A 16925-nucleotide genomic window follows, 5' to 3' on the forward strand; every position below is an offset into this window, starting at 1 on the left:
GATGCAAGAAGATCTTCATCCTTTCACAAAAAGGGTCAACTTTGATCAAAGGTTGGACGAAGTCCTCATGGACATCTGTGTGGAAGGAGCCCGTTGGAAGAGAGACTCCAAAGGCAAGCCGGTTCAACTAAGAAGGCTTGACCTTAAACCCATGGCTAGAGGATGGTTACAGTTCATCCAACGCTCTATCATTCCTACTAGCAACCGGTCCGAAGTAACCGTGGATCAGGCTATCATGATCCATAGTATCATAATTGGAGAGGAAGTGGAAGTTCATGAGATCATACCTCTAGAACTATACAAGGTGGCTGACAAGCCTTCCACTTTGGCAAGGTTAGCCTTCCCTCATCTCATCTATCACCTATGCAATTCAGCTGGAATTGTCATAGAGAAAGACATCCTCGTTGAAGAGGACAAGCCCATCGCTAAAAAGAGGATGGAGCAAACAAGAGAGTCCACTCATGGACCTCAACAAAAGCATGAGGAGATTCCTCACCAAGAAATCCCTGAGATGCCTCAAGGGATGCATTTTTCTCCACACAACTATTGGGAGCAACTCAATACCTCTTTAGGAGATTTGAGTTCCAATATGGAGCAACTAAGGATGGAGCACCAAGAGCACTCCATTATCCTCCATGAAATTAGAGAGGACCAAAGAGCCATGAGGGAGGAATAACAAAGGCAAGGAAGAGATATTGAGGAGCTCAAGCACTCCATAGGATCTTCAAGAAGAACTAGCCGCCATCACTAAGGTGGACCCGTTCTTTAATTTCCTTGTTCTTATTTTTTTGTTTTTTGGTTTTTATGCTTTATGTTTTGTCTATGTCTGTGTCTTTATTACATGATCATTAATGTCTAGTGTCTATGTCTTAAAGCTATGAGTGTTCCATGAATCCTTCACATTTCTTAAATGAAAAATGTTTCTGTTTGCAAAAGAACAAGAAGTACATGAATTTCGAATTCTATCTTGAAAATAGTTTAATTATTTTGATATGGTGGCAATACTTTTTGTTTTCTGAATGAATGCCTGAACAGTGCATATTTTTTATAGTGAAGTTTATGAATGTTAAAATTGTTGGCTCTTGAAAGAATAATGAAAAAAGAGAAATGTTATTGATAATCTGAAAATTCATAAAATTGATACTTGAAGCAAGAAAAAACAGTGAAAAAGAAAAAGCTTGCGAAAAAAAGAGAGAGAGAAATGGCAAAAAATAAAGAAAAAGAAAGAAAAAGAAAAAGCAAGCAGAAAAAGTCAATAGCTCTTTAAACCAAAAGGCAAGAGCAAAAAGCCAGTAACCCTTTAAACTATAAGGCAAGGGTAAAGAGGATCCAAGACTTTGAGCATCAGTGGATAGGAGGGCCCAAAGGAATAAAATCCTGGCCTAAGCGGCTAAATCAAGTTGTCCCTAACCATGTGCTTGTGTCATGAAGGTCCAAGTGAAAAGCTTGGGACTGAGTGGTTAAAGTCGTGATCCAAAGCAAAAGAGTGTGCTTAAGAACTCTGGACACCTCTAACTGGGGACTCTAGCAAAGCTGAGTCACAATCTGAAAAGGTTCACCCAGTTATGTGTCTGTGGCATTTATGTATCCGGTGGTAATACTGGAAAACAAGGTGCTTAGGGTCACGGCCAAGACTCATAAGTAGCTGTGTTCAAGAATCAACATATTGAACTAGGAGAATCAATAACACTATCTTAATTCTGAGTTCCTATAGATACCAATCATTCTGAATTTCAAAGGATATAGTGAGATGACAAAACTGTTCAGAAGCAAAAAGCTTCTAGTCTTGCTCATCTAATTGGAACTAAGCTTCATTGATATGTTGGAATTTATTGTATATTCTCTTCTTTTTATCCTATTTTGTTTTCTGTTGCTTGGGGACAAGCAACAATTTAAGTTTGGTGTTGTGATGAGCGGATAATTTATACGCTTTTTGGCATTGTTTTTAGGTAGTTTCTAGTATGTTTTAGTTACTTTTTAGTATATTTTTGTTAGTTTTTATGAAAACTTCACATTTTTAGACTTTACTATGAGTTTGTGTGTTTTTCTCTGATTTCAGGTATTTTCTGGCTGAACTTGAGGGACCTGAGCAAAAATCTGATTCAGAGGCTGAGAAAGTACTGCAGATGCTGTTAGATTCTGACCTCCCTGCACTCGAAGTAGATTTTCTGGAGTTGCAGAAGCCCAATTGACACTTTCTCAATTGCGTTGGAAAGTAGACATCTTGGGCTTTCCATAAATGTATAATACTTTATACTTTGCCCGAGATTTGATGGCCCAAACTGGCGTCCAAACGCCCACCAAAGACCCTTTTCTGGCGTAAAACGCCAGAACTGGCACCAAAGCTAGAGTTAAACGTCCAAACTGGCACTCAAGCTGGTGTTTAACTCCAAGGATGGCCTATCCATGTGAAAGCTTCAAAGCTCAGCCCAAGCACACACCAAGTGAGCCCCGGAAGTGGATTTCTGTACTATCTGCACTTAGTTACTCATTTTCTGTAAACCTAGTTTACTAGTTTAGTATAAATAGCACTTTCTATTATTGTATTCGGGGTCTTTGACCTTTTAGGAGTTCTTTGAACCCTTTTTGGAGGCTGGCCATTCGGCCATGCTTAGACCATTTTGTTCTTATATATTTTTCAACGGTGGAGTTTCTACACCTCATAGATTAAGGTGAGGAGCTCTGCTGTTCCTCATGAATTTTTGCAAGTACTATTATTTTTTCTTCAATTCACGCCTATTTTTTCTCCAAGATTCAATTAAGTCAGACTGAAGGGGTGACCCGTGACAATCACCCACTATCTTCAGTACTCGCTTAGCCAAGATCTGTGTGCCTGACAACAACAAAGCAGTCTACATGTTGTTCAAGGTAGTCATTGGACGCTAGCTGGAGTATACTCTCTTGGGTCTCTGATCCACGGATTCGCATCGTCTCTCCTGACAACAGAGCATCCAACCCCGTGATTAGGATCTTCGTGGTATAGGCTAGAATCAATAGACAGCTTTCTTGAGATCCGAAAAGTCTAAACCTTGTCTGTGGAATTCCGAGTTAGATCTGGGAAGGGATGACTGTGAGGAGCTTCAAACTCGCGAATGTTGGACGCAGTGACAGTGTGCAAAAGGATCAATGGATATTATTCTGACACAAGTGAGAACTGACAGATGATTAGCCCTATGGTAGCTGTGCCTGGTATTTTTCATCCGAGACGAGAAATTTGACAGTTGATTAGCCGTATAGAGATCGTAGCCGGACCATTTTCACTAAGAAGATCATACAGCTTGCCATGGAAGGGAGGACGCATGATTGGATGAAGACAATAGGAAAGCAGAGGTTCAGAAGCATCAAAGCATCTCCAAACGCTTATCTGAAATTCCCACCAATGAAGTACATAAGTATCTCTATGTTATTTTCCGCTTTAATTATCAAATACTCATAACCATTTGAATCCGCCTGATTGAGATTTACAAGATGGCCATAGCTTGCTTCAAGTCGTCAATCTCCGTGGGATCGACTCTTACTCACGTAAGGTATTACTTGGACGACCCAGTGCACTTGTTAGTTAGTTGTGCAGAGTTGTGAAAAGTGTGATTACAATTTCATGCACCAGAAGGCGATGGAAGATGAGGAAGCAGCAGAGAAGAAAAAGAGGCAGGCGATGGAGAGTGCTCTGATTTATCTATTTCCACGGCAGGGTGAGGAGCTGGCACCAGACATTGCTGCAGGGATGAGTTTTGCGGAATGATAGAGTGAAATAAAGTATATTAGGATTGGAGATATTTTGGATTGATTAAAATATTATTTTAAATTAGACTATGCAACTCTTTGCAAGAGATTTGTTTTCTTCATATTTTCATGAATATATTATGTTGTTTTGCAGATAATCTTATTGTTTTTGCTACAAGTTTAGATACTAAGGTTGAAAATATTAACCCTTTAAAATAATAAAAAATCTAAAAAGTAAAAAAATAAATAGTTATATAATATTTTTAAAAAATTGTACAATCTTTTTAGATAAACCCAAATTTTTGATTTTTTAAATCTTTCCTAATTTAGTGGCAGTTTTGAACCGCCAAAAAGTGTCACAGAGTTAGAAAAATCTGTCCAATATTGCAGCAGTTTGCAACCGCCGGTAATTGTTCCAGAAAATTTAGTTCCATTTTGTGACAGTAATAAAACCACCGGAAAACACGCGTCAACTTGAAAATCTCTATGTAAATAGCAGCGGTTTTATAACCGCCAATAAACATGCTAGAAATCGTGTCACTCGCATTTGGCGGCAGTTTGTTGAAACGATTGCCGCGAAATATTAATTTAGTGACGCTTATACCAACGGTTGCTGGAAACTGCCACTAAACCTAATCCTGGCGCCCATAACTATAGCGGTTCAGTTAGCCGCTGGTCATTGATTTTGCGGTAGTTTAAAACCGCCACTATTCAAGAAAAAAGCTGCCGGTATTTTTTGCCTCCCATGTAGTGATACTTGAGTTTCCCTATATCACACAAACCAAGATATTGATACACTTGTAACTAATAACTGCTACAACAGTTGAAACTCTCTATATATATAAGTTTAAACAAATCATAGTACATTTTGTGACTTTGTGTATGAATCATCGGTGATTGGTTAACATCTGCGATAACAAAAATATTATCCTCCACTATAGCCCTATGTCAACAACTTTAACTCTTGTCATTTTCTTTGGTATTCAAAAAACTGAATTATCAAAGTAGTAAGTACTTTCCAAACTTCCACTTTCATGGAAACACAAATCCAAAACTAAATCGCAAGATAAAAAATTGAAACTTGAATACCTTAGACATTTTTAAATCACAGTTTTTAAATACGAGATAAAAAAAATTGATTTAAAGTCTGAAATAATTCTATTAAAAAAGGTGAACATTCAAAACCTTGATCTTTGACATCTATTGTTACATTTTTTTAAATTATGTGACAAAAATCTATTTTCTAAAATCTCTACTCAAAACTGTTACCATAAATAAAAAATTATGACTATAGATCAATATTCTGAAAATCATACCGCACTGACCGGTTTGATCAGGTTAATCAAGAACCGATTTTCTATAGTCTGTCTGATTAACACAAAAAACTACTTGGCAAAAAACTAGTAAAAAAATGGTCGAACCGGCAATAAATCAGTGAACTGATTAGTTTTTTAATGGTTTTTAGAATTTTAATTTACAAAAAAAAACCTCAAGCGGTCAATTAATTAAGTATACTCGCTACCCCTCTTTCTTTCTCTCTCGCTCATAAAAGAAAGAACCCAACACTAAATACCCCTCTCTCTGAGTTACAACATATCGCTAGCCCCGCCATCTCCTCTTCAAGGGTCTCCTCGCGTTGCCAGGTCTGCTCAGGGCTGCTGTTGGCGTTGCCATCTTCGCCCTTGTTGTCAAGCCTGCCTCTATTTTCATCGCGTCGGCCGCTCTGAAGTTGTGTCTCTGTCATTGTGCCATCACAACCAGAAGTGGTCTCTACAGATCGGCCCTCTTCTCGCTGTCGTGCTTGGAGCTCTTCTCCTTAATTACCATCGTGAAGGTCTCCTCGAAGATCTTCTCTTCGCTGTCGTGTCTCTCTCCCATGATTGCTTACTCACAGTAGCAACCATTGCTTTCACCTTCATCCTCCAACGGTTGTTCAAGTCCACTGCTCTTCTAACTTTGAATTAATTTTTTTGAAATAATTTTGTTGATTGTTGAAGGTACTTTTTTAAATTTTTTTGTTGATTTTTGATTTTATTGTCTAATTGTAATAGATTTTGACTTCTGAGTTTGTCTTCTGAACTTTTGGATGTAATTATTCATTGTGTTTTAATGATGCATGTGCTGTTTGGTTTGTTGATGTGATTAGAAATTGTATAAATCTTTGTTAATAATTCATACTTAATTATTGACTGTATTTAATTTGTACAAGTTTGTGTTTGTGATTGTTGCAAATTATAAATTTTTATTTTTGAAAATAGAATTTTTAATAATTTTATTTTATATTTAATTAAATCAGTTGAATTCTAATTAAACCATTAAACTAATAATTACCTTATCGGTTTATTGATCGGTTCAATTTTCTAAACCTTGCTATAGACTATCTCTATTGTTACTGTTTTTAAACGTGACATAAAAAAACCGTAGCTTAATTAAAGCTAAAAATGTTATAGTGAGTTTCGAATTGAGTGACTATAATGTTAAGAAAAGTGTTATTGCACGGTCTTTCTACGACGTTGCCCTTAATATTATGCCGAATTCAATTTATTCTTAGGATAATTGAGATGATATATATATTGAGGAATATTTGTGATTCTACAGTTTTACAAGTTTGTAAGTTGGGAATTGCACTATTTTTTTATGAAAATATATTTTCCATTGGTAAAATGATGAGAGAGTGACAAGTAATAAAAATTCTAGCAGTATAAAATAATATAGTCAATTATATTATTATTTTATTTGTTCAAGCAAGACTACTACTTAATTAAAGACCGGAATCATATATGGTGGTAGACTCCATTATTGTCATCCACCCACCAAACTCCTCACACATCCAGTCAAATACATCGTCTTTGAATATTGAAATTTATATAAAATGACAATCTCAACTTAATTATAAATATACTTAAGTACCACTAGTTAATAAATCAGACACAAATATTTTTGCTTCTAAGAGATTTAATTTCAACAAGACTTGGATGTAATGGAAATAATAAGCACGTGTGTGCAACTTTAATTTCAACATGACTTGGATATTGTTAGAGATATATATATCTATTTATATATTTTTTTTGTTTAAACTTTTAAAATGAATGGTATCATAATATGATATCAAAATTTTATATTTAAAAAATTTAAAATTTAATTTTTAATAAATTCTAAAAGTAAAAAAAAAATTATAAGGTAAACAAAAATTTATGCAAAAATTAAGTAAACTCAAAAAAAAAATTACTTGAAAAAAAATTAAAGTATCAAAAATATAATTATTAATTCATGTTATCTTTTGTTGTCACCGTAATGTTTTGGCACCAGTAGTATCATGATATATAAGATGTAATGGAAATAATAAGCATGTGTGCCCAACTACCTACTGGATGCACCTATTCATATCCTTCGTAATTGGATGCAAATATATAAAATATTAAGGTGCGTTTGATTTACGTTTTTATTTTTTATTTTTATTTTTAAATTTTATAAAAAAATAACAAAAAATAAAAATAAAAAATAGGAATTTATTATTTTTATTAGTTTTATTTTTTTATAAAATTTAAAAAACAAAAAATATTAAAAATAAAACAAAAAATAAAAACACAAATTAAACTCTCACCATTAATTTTATAAGTGGAGTCAAAATTAAATATAAAAGAGAGAACATTAAAAAGTGAGAGATCACAATTGACACTATTCAATTTTTTTTTCATTGGAGAGGATCACTCGGAAATGGATCCTCTCTATTTTTTTTAACGCTTGAGAGAATAAAGTGTGATCTCTCACTTTTAATTCTATAAGTGGGATCAAAATTAAATAAGAGAGAGAACAATGAAAGATAAGATCAAACATTGAATACCATTCAATTTCTTTTTCACTGGAGATGATCCACTCCCAGAATCACTCCCCACTCTATCCAACTTTGATTAGATACATGTAACATAAATAAACAGAGCCGCCACACATTAAATAAAAGATTTTTATTATATAATTAAATACATGAAATAAAAAAAAAGAAATTTTTCTACAAAAAATAAAAAAGAAAAAAAATCTCTATATTTCTTACAACAAATAAAACATGTTAAATACCACAAAATTTTATATTTTTTATGTAAATTTTTTAAAAATTTCTTTAATAATATTTTCATGTTAAATGCAAGCTTTCAAAAACTAAGATATTTCTAACAAACCAAATTAAAGTTGACTGAAAAGAAAGAGAGAGAGAGAGAGAGGGGAAAGAAATAAAAACTTTATTCTACCAACCACAAAAAATGGACCCATACATCAATTACTAAAGACGAAAAGATCTCTAAATAAATATGCCGCCAATCTGGTCCGCCATCCACAGAATATCATGAATTAAATAACAGTAAAACTACACAATATATGTGATACATGCACAATCAATCAATCAAAGTCAAAGCAAAACAATTAAACAACCAAGAAGTCAGAATACTTCGTTTTTGAAGTTAACTAATTAAATAATAATCATTGTCACCCATTTAATTCCACATATGCCCCTACTCATGCATATAAATATTCCCCTTCTCCCTGCCTAAGTCTTCACCAAAATACAAAGCACATAGCTAAAGTTTGCTCTCCCAAAGAACATAGCTAAGCTTTGTTGTCCCAAAGAACACAGCTAGGAAAAGATGGTGGCTGTTAGTGAGATCCGCACGGCTCAAAGGGCAGAAGGCCCTGCAACTGTATTGGCGATTGGCACAGCAAATCCATCAAACTGTGTTGATCAGAGTACATATGCAGATTATTATTTTAGAGTCACCAACAGTGAGCATATGACCGATCTTAAGAAAAAGTTTCAGCGCATTTGTATGTATTTTTATTAATTAAGCGTTTTAGTTTTATTTTATTTAATAGTTATCAAAAAAATTTATCGTTTTACTTTTATATTACTTAAAACAGAAAATTAACATATTATACAATATATTATATTCACTATTTGACATTAATTATAATAATAACTATATAACATTATTTCTATAATTATAAATTTATATAAACTATATATTCAAATGGTATTTAAAGATTTAAGTCACTACAAAAATAACTCAAGAATAACATTATTACTATATATATCATTTTCTAAACTTTATCAAAGGTAATGATGGATGTGAATTATACATTTTTATTTCAGGTGAGAGAACACAGATCAAGAACAGACATATGTACTTAACAGAAGAAATACTGAAAGAAAATCCTAACATGTGCGCATACAAGGCACCGTCGTTGGATGCAAGAGAAGACATGATGATCAGGGAGGTACCAAGGGTTGGAAAAGAGGCTGCAACCAAGGCCATCAAGGAATGGGGCCAGCCAATGTCCAAGATCACACATTTGATCTTCTGCACCACCAGCGGTGTTGCGTTGCCTGGCGTTGATTACGAACTCATCGTACTCTTAGGGCTCGACCCAAGCGTCAAGAGGTACATGATGTACCACCAAGGCTGCTTCGCTGGCGGCACTGTCCTTCGTTTGGCTAAGGACTTGGCTGAAAACAACAAGGATGCTCGTGTGCTTATTGTTTGTTCTGAAAATACTTCAGTCACTTTTCGTGGCCCTAGTGAGATTGACATGGATAGTCTTGTAGGGCAAGCATTGTTTGCCGATGGAGCTGCTGCGATTATCATTGGTTCTGATCCTGTTCCAGAGGTTGAGAATCCTCTCTTTGAGATTGTTTCAACTGATCAACAACTTGTCCCTAACAGCCATGGAGCTATTGGTGGTCTCCTTCGTGAAGTTGGACTTACATTCTATCTTAACAAGAGTGTTCCAGATATTATTTCACAAAACATCAATGATGCACTCAGTAAAGCTTTTGATTCACTAGGTATATCTGATTATAACTCAATATTTTGGATTGCACATCCTGGTGGGCGTGCAATTTTGGACCAGGTTGAACAGAAGGTGAACCTGAAGCCAGAGAAGATGAAAGCCACTAGAGATGTGCTTAGCAATTATGGTAACATGTCAAGTGCGTGTGTGTTCTTCATTATGGATTTGATGAGAAAGAAGTCACTTGAAGCTGGACTTAAAACCACCGGAGAAGGACTTGATTGGGGTGTGCTTTTTGGTTTTGGTCCTGGTCTCACTATTGAAACCGTTGTTCTTCGCAGCATGGCCATATAATACGCTTAATTATATATCTCAGCATATATACAATTTTGTTATTTTTTAATAATTTTCTTTTACTCTAAAATAAGATTCTAAATGGCTCATATTCTTAGATGAGTGAAAAATTAGACAAAGTTGTCTAAAGTTAATTTGTTATGCGAAGATTCAATATCAAAATTTGTAATTGTTATTAAAAAATATATCAAATTCTTTTCAATTGATGAGCAACCTGACACATACCAATATTTGGGTTGTAATTTTATCCAAAAACAACTATAAACACCTTTGTATGAGGTTTCATTAAGATAAAGTTTAAAGTATTAGGTATGATAGTACAAGGCTTGATGTTGTATTATGTTTGTAAGTTTTTATATTATCGTGTGTTTGATGCCTCTCATATAATTATCTAATAATGTTACTTCTATTGTCTAATTTTTAATATGTTGTCACTTGATACAAGATTGAATATAACAAAATTAATTTTATTGAAAAAGAATACTCATGTTATCTTGTATATTCGTGTTATCTTTTATTGATAGTTGGTTTTGATTTGTTAGATTAGTTTGTTCGTGTTTTATTTTTTATTTAGAGAATTTTGATTCTAATTAATATACTGATTATTAAGGATTTTTGTATTCTAAATATATGAGAAAAAAATGTGAGACGTTAATTTCTAAAAAAAAACACGATGCTAGTTTGTGTGGTAATACAAAAGAAATGGTGAAATGTGTTTTATGGGTAAATACCCACCTTTTTTTCGTAAGACATAGTACACCTTAACTATTCTTAAACTTCAGCAAGGTCTCCACTCATCAAGAAAAATAAACAGTAATAATAAATATATATTTTATACTATTAGTATTATTATTTCATTACAAAAAAATCGCTCATTCAACAACACTTTTTTTAAGCTACTTTCATAGAATAGGCTACGCTTTATTCTCTGTGATTCTTTTATAGAAGAATAGAAAACATAGTTATGACATCACTTAAAAAGTGTATCCTTAAATATTAAAAAATCACTTATAAAAAATAGCCTTAATCTAATGTCTATGAATATATATTTACTAAAAGAGACGCTTTTCAAGAGTAGTCTAATTGTTATGTTTTGGGTACGTTTCATAAATGTTTTCTAATATAAGCGCGCTATAATAACAATGAATTTTTTTTTCTTTTCACACCAGTGCCCTTCTCCTTCGCAGAAAGCTGAGAGAGAGTTCTTTTGCTGTTTTCTTTCGTTTTCACCTTCGTCTCATCATCTCTTCTTCACCGTCACTGCTCATCACCGCGCTCACCAAGTAAGCATTCTCTATCTCATTCTCCATCCTCTCTTCTCGCTCATTCTCTAACTTCCCCTCTCTATTCAATGTCGAAAAAAGTGTGTGCACGCTCTGCTCTCTCGCGACCCCTCCTACTCTAACGAGTAAGCAAGTAAACCACCTTGTGAAGGTTGATCCGCTGTTCTGATGAATCTATTGAAGAGTCAAGGTTTTCAATGAGGCGAAGCATCAATTCCTAACAAGTGAGGTAAGAGCCTCATGATGATGATGTTGAACAATAATAGCTAGTGAAGACAGAGAAAGTATGTATCAATTTTCAATTGGTTTTGTAAAATTTGGGAGGTTTTGGCTTTTGATTTTAGGGTTTTTAATTAGAGATTTTTGCTTCTGAATCTATATTGTTTCTAATTTTTAGGATTATAGGTTTTGTTTTGGGTTCTGATTAGCCAAAAATAAATTAAGTCAGGGGATCCATGTTTGGTTCGTCAATTGCATTGGGAATATTAGTACAAAATTGATATATCTGTCTCCATTCATATATAAAATTATAATAATTATTTGAATTAAACCAATAATTATCATTAATTTATATATAAAATTATAATAATTATTGATGGATAAGTAGATTAAAATTTATATTATTTTAATCTTATATAAGAAAGGAATAAAGTATATTTTTGTTTCACTTGATTTTTGGTAACTTCGACAGGGTGTCGAATCAATCTTGTATCAAGATTTCAGTTCGAGAAATAAATGCGACTCTTCTGAAAAAAAGTAGGCTTGACGCAAGAATTACTAAATGTTTGTGTCAAAACAAACTGTGTCAAAATACTGGTGGCAAATTGTAGCAAATAAAAGGAAGTACAAAAAAATGTAAGCTTTAAATAAATGAAAGAGTAAAATTAAAATTGAAAGAAAGCAAAATAACAATAAATTATTGAAAGCAAAGAAATAAAAAGAAATGAATTAAAATGGAAAAGAAAGAAAACAAAGGAAAATAAAATAAAAATGAACTTCTGACACTCACATGCACTTACACTCCATGATTTTCCGTTGCGTCATTGGGATTGAAAATTTTTGCAGAGTTTGGTGTGATGGTGAAGTGTTTTTTATTGAAGTCCCTAAACTCTTGTGAACTTCTCCTATTTATAGACTATGAGAATAGACTTGACCATAAAGAATTTTGTCCACGATCTCGCTTCCTCCTTTTTCTCAGGCTACGACCCTATGTTGACTATAGAAAATCTTGACTCCTAAATTTTGACATTCCACATCTTCCTTACAACTTTGGTCTTCAAGTAACTGCTTTTTGAATTCGACATTTTTTGTACAATTTTTTTTCGACTTCAGCTTACTCGTCTCTGCTTCTATAGTCGAAACAATTAATAGTCAAAATGTTTTGTCGAAAAAAATCTATTTTTAGTACCAACAATTTCATAAATGGATAGAAAGAAAATACCATTTACATAGATCCGAGAAGAAACTGTCAATATTTCTTTAAGCAATAATTTCTCTGTTAAGATGGCAAAAGAATCTACTAAAATCAATATCCGTACATATTATTTGTGACAAGAAATTAATTGAGAACCCTCGAAATATCTACATATCTACAGGGATGGGATATAGGTATCCACCCGACAAAGATCCATTAAATTTTCGTGAATATAAAGTTATCTAATCATTCAATAAGCGTCTAGCCAACAAGCCAATAAATATTTTTAAATTGCATTTTATACTAATTAATTATTATTAATTAATAATTATTTAAATTTTATTTTTAAAAAAATACAAAATTAATAATTATTAATTACAGTAATTGTTTAAAATTAACTGATTACAAATAATTATTTTCCTATCATTTTCCTTATCCATAAAATCCATTCTAACGAAACCGACCATTTGCACGCACAACAACTACTTTCGAAATCACACTCTGCTTGCGGTTCAATCTATTATTTTTGCAAGTTGCAACCATTTTTGCCTTATAGAAGCGCCTATCCTTTTATATAGGCGATTAGTGAGAAACAGGCATAATAGTAATTCAACGTTTTATTTATTAAGTATATAATATTAATAAAAATGAAAACAGTTAAAATGCAAGAGTTTATAAATTAACTAAGATATATCTTGAATAATTTAATATTAAAAATAATAAAAAAATACATGTTTTAATAGATATAGATGATAAAAGATACTGTTGAAACAAAAATAAAATTTTATATGAAAATTAAACTCCAATCCCTGTTATATACATTGGTGGTGGTAAGCTTCGTTACAGATTTAGTGACTATATATATTTGATGTTAAAAAAGGTATTATTGCATAGCTTTTCTATGACATTGCACTTGATATTATGCTAAATTCAATTTATTCTTGAGATAATTGAGATCATATATATTGATAAATATTTGTGATTCCCGAGTTTTATAAGTTTATAGGTTGGGAATTGCACTAATTTTGATGAAAATAACTTTTCCATTGGTAAAGTGATGGGAGAGTGACTAGTAATAAAAATTCTAGCGGTATAAAACTATATAGTCAAACATATTATTGTTTAATTTGTTCAAGCAAGACTACTTAATTAACACCAGACCCATATATGGTGGCAGACTCCAATGTCATGTGATCCACCAAACACCTCACACACCCAGTCAAACACATCGTCTTTGAATGTTGAAATTTATATAAAAATAATGATGACATTTTTGCTTCGAAGAAATTTAATTTCAACAAGACATGGATGTAATGGCAATAAGAAGCACGTGTACCCCGCTAACTATATAAATAACGATTATGTTATGTGTATATTAAAATCAGCTATTAAAGTTAGTTATTGGTATAAAATATATATTAGAATATAAATACACATTAAAAATAAATTAAACCACAGATATATTTATACACAAATATATTAGTAACTGATTTTAATAACTAATTTAATGTACGAATAATATTTTTATATAACTAAACAGGGCCGCCATACATTAAATAAAAGATTGTTATAATATGATTGGATGCATGAGATAAACGGAAGGAATTTTTCCAAAGGAAAAAAAAAGAAAATAAACTCTTTATTTCTTAAAAAAAAATAAAACACATTAAATACCACAAATTTTTTTATCTTTTTTATGTAATTTTTTTGAAAAATACTTTAATAATATTCTCATGTTAAATATAAGCTTTCAAAATCCATACCCAAAACTAAGATATTTCTAACAAAGCAAATCAAAGTTGATTGAAAAAAAAAAAAAGAAAGAGAAAGAAAAGAAATAATAAATACTATATTCTACCAAGCACAAAAAATTGACCCATATACATCAATCGGCAAAGACGAAAAGAACTCTAAACAAATATGCCGCCAATCTGGTCCGCCATCCACACAATAATGAATCACAGCCAAAGTAAAACAATTAAACAACCAAGAAGCTAGAATACATCGATTGAAGTTGACTAAAAATAATTGTCACTACTATTACGACACTTTTGAGTTGAGCCCGTTTTCTATGTAAGTTCCCAATAGTCCATTTAATTCCACATATGCCCTTACTCTCGTGCATATAAATATCCCCGCTCTGCCTGCCTAAGTCTTCACCGAAATACCAAACAACATAGCTAATAAGCTTTGCTATCCCAAACAACATTGCTAAGCTTTGCTATCCCAAAAGATACAGATAAGAAAGGATGGTGGCTGTGAGTGAGATTCGCAAGGTTCAAAGGGCAGAAGGCCCTGCAACCGTATTGGCGATTGGCACAGCAAATCCATCAAATTGTGTTGATCAGAGTACATATGCAGATTATTATTTTAGAGTAACCAATAGCGAACACATGACGGATCTCAAGAAGAAGTTTCAACGCATTTGTATGTATTTTTATTAAGTGTTTTAATTTAATTTTATTCAATATTTATCAAAGTAAAATCTATCGTTTTTCTTTTATATTAATTAATATGCAATAATTAATCATTATACAATATATCATATTTTTGCTGCTTAATATTAATAGTATTAACTATTTAATGATAATATTATTTCTATAATTATAAAATTTGTTTAAACTATTAAAATGGTATCTGATGAAGATTCAAGTCACTACAAGAATAACTCACAAGATTTCAAAATGTGATAAAATATATAACAAAAATAACACTTGTTAAATAAAGAATATACAACTTTTATATTTGACAAATGATTTGTGTCGACTTGAGTTTAAAATGGTCACAATCCAATTATTACTCTATATATAATATATATATTTCAACAAGGATATTGATGGATGTGAATTTCATATTATTATTTCAGGTGAGCGGACACAGATCAAGAATAGACATATGTATTTAACGGAAGAAATATTAAAAGAGAATCCTAACATGTGCGCATACAAAGCACCGTCCTTGGATGCAAGGGAAGACATGATGATCAGGGAGGTACCAAAGGTTGGAAAAGAGGCTGCAACTAAGGCCATCAAGGAATGGGGTCAGCCAATGTCTAAGATCACACATTTGATCTTCTGCACCACCAGCGGCGTTGCGTTGCCTGGCGTTGATTACGAACTCATCGTACTCTTAGGGCTCGACCCAAGCGTCAAGAGGTACATGATGTACCACCAAGGCTGCTTCGCTGGCGGCACTGTCCTTCGTTTGGCTAAGGACTTGGCTGAAAATAACAAGGATGCTCGTGTGCTTATTGTTTGTTCTGAAAATACTTCAGTCACTTTTCGTGGTCCTAGTGAGACAGACATGGATAGTCTTGTAGGGCAAGCATTGTTTGCCGATGGAGCTGCTGCAATTATCATTGGTTCTGATCCTGTTCCAGAGGTTGAGAATCCTCTCTTTGAGATTGTTTCAACTGATCAACAACTTGTCCCTAACAGCCACGGAGCCATCGGTGGTCTCCTTCGTGAAGTTGGACTTACATTCTATCTTAACAAGAGTGTTCCGGATATTATTTCACAAAACATCAATGATGCACTCAGTAAAGCTTTTGATCCACTAGGTATATCTGATTATAACTCAATATTTTGGATTGCACATCCTGGTGGACGTGCAATTTTGGACCAGGTTGAAGAGAAGGTGAACTTGAAGCCAGAGAAGATGAAAGCCACTAGAGATGTGCTTAGCAATTATGGTAACATGTCAAGTGCGTGTGTGTTCTTCATTATGGATTTGATGAGAAAGAAGTCACTTGAAGCAGGACTTAAAACCACCGGAGAAGGACTTGATTGGGGTGTGCTTTTTGGCTTTGGTCCTGGTCTCACTATTGAAACTGTTGTTCTCCGCAGCGTGGCCATATGATATACTTAAATATATCTCTCTGCCTATATGCAATTGTTTTATTTTTAATATATAATTATTTGTTGCTGAAGAATAAGGTCTTGGTTGGCCCATATATATTGTTAGATGTGTGAAAATTTAGACATAGATGTCTAAAGTTTATTCTTTAGGAGAGGATTCAATATCAAAATTTGTAACTGTTAGTAAAAAAATATATCAAATTCTTTCCAATTGAACATGACACATTCCAATATTTGGGTTGTAATTTCGTCTGAAAACAACTATATATAAACACCTTGTATAAGGTTCCGTTTAAGATAAAGTCAAAAGGTTTTAGGTATGATAGTACATAGCCTGATGTATTATATGTTTGTAATCTTTATATTATCGTGTGCTTGAAGGAATATATAATTATATAATAATGTTACTTTTACTGTCTACCTTTTAATATGTTGTTATACAAGTTTGAATATAATAAAATTAATTTATAGAAAAAGAATACTCGTATCATCTTGTGTTGCAGCAAATGCGGAATA

At 32.8% G+C, this 16925-nt stretch overlaps 2 protein-coding genes across 2 annotated transcripts; both read left to right on the forward strand.

Annotated features, from left to right (window-relative positions):
• Positions 1 to 8255: 8255 nt before the first annotated feature.
• Positions 8256 to 10172, forward strand: LOC130974009 (stilbene synthase 1-like). The gene is made up of 2 exons (XM_057898715.1): positions 8256 to 8538; positions 8864 to 10172. Exons 1-2 carry the CDS (start codon positions 8361 to 8363, stop codon positions 9853 to 9855), a joined length of 1170 nt encoding a protein of 389 aa, XP_057754698.1. The 5' UTR covers positions 8256 to 8360; the 3' UTR covers positions 9856 to 10172.
• A 4519-nt stretch (positions 10173 to 14691) lies between these two features.
• On the forward strand, positions 14692 to 16627 carry LOC130976181 (stilbene synthase 1-like). Its single transcript, XM_057900961.1, has 2 exons — positions 14692 to 14979; positions 15419 to 16627. Exons 1-2 carry the CDS (start codon positions 14802 to 14804, stop codon positions 16408 to 16410), a joined length of 1170 nt encoding a protein of 389 aa, XP_057756944.1. The 5' UTR covers positions 14692 to 14801; the 3' UTR covers positions 16411 to 16627.
• Positions 16628 to 16925: the final 298 nt, after the last annotated feature.

This window comes from Arachis stenosperma, chromosome 4 (genome assembly GCF_014773155.1).
Source record: "Arachis stenosperma cultivar V10309 chromosome 4, arast.V10309.gnm1.PFL2, whole genome shotgun sequence".
Taxonomy (NCBI): domain Eukaryota; kingdom Viridiplantae; phylum Streptophyta; class Magnoliopsida; order Fabales; family Fabaceae; genus Arachis; species Arachis stenosperma.

What these genes read in the sequence shown, in the direction of transcription:
- LOC130976181 (XM_057900961.1), top strand. Translation starts at nt 14,802, where the DNA reads ATGGTGGCTGTGAGTGAGATTCGCAAGGTTCAAAGGGCAGAAGGCCCT. An exon ending in GAAGAAGTTTCAACGCATTT is followed by an intron (nt 14,980 to 15,418) that starts GTATGTATTTTT and finishes TTATTATTTCAG; the next exon opens with GTGAGCGGACACAGATCAAG.
- LOC130974009 (XM_057898715.1), top strand. Translation starts at nt 8,361, where the DNA reads ATGGTGGCTGTTAGTGAGATCCGCACGGCTCAAAGGGCAGAAGGCCCT. An exon ending in GAAAAAGTTTCAGCGCATTT is followed by an intron (nt 8,539 to 8,863) that starts GTATGTATTTTT and finishes TTTTTATTTCAG; the next exon opens with GTGAGAGAACACAGATCAAG.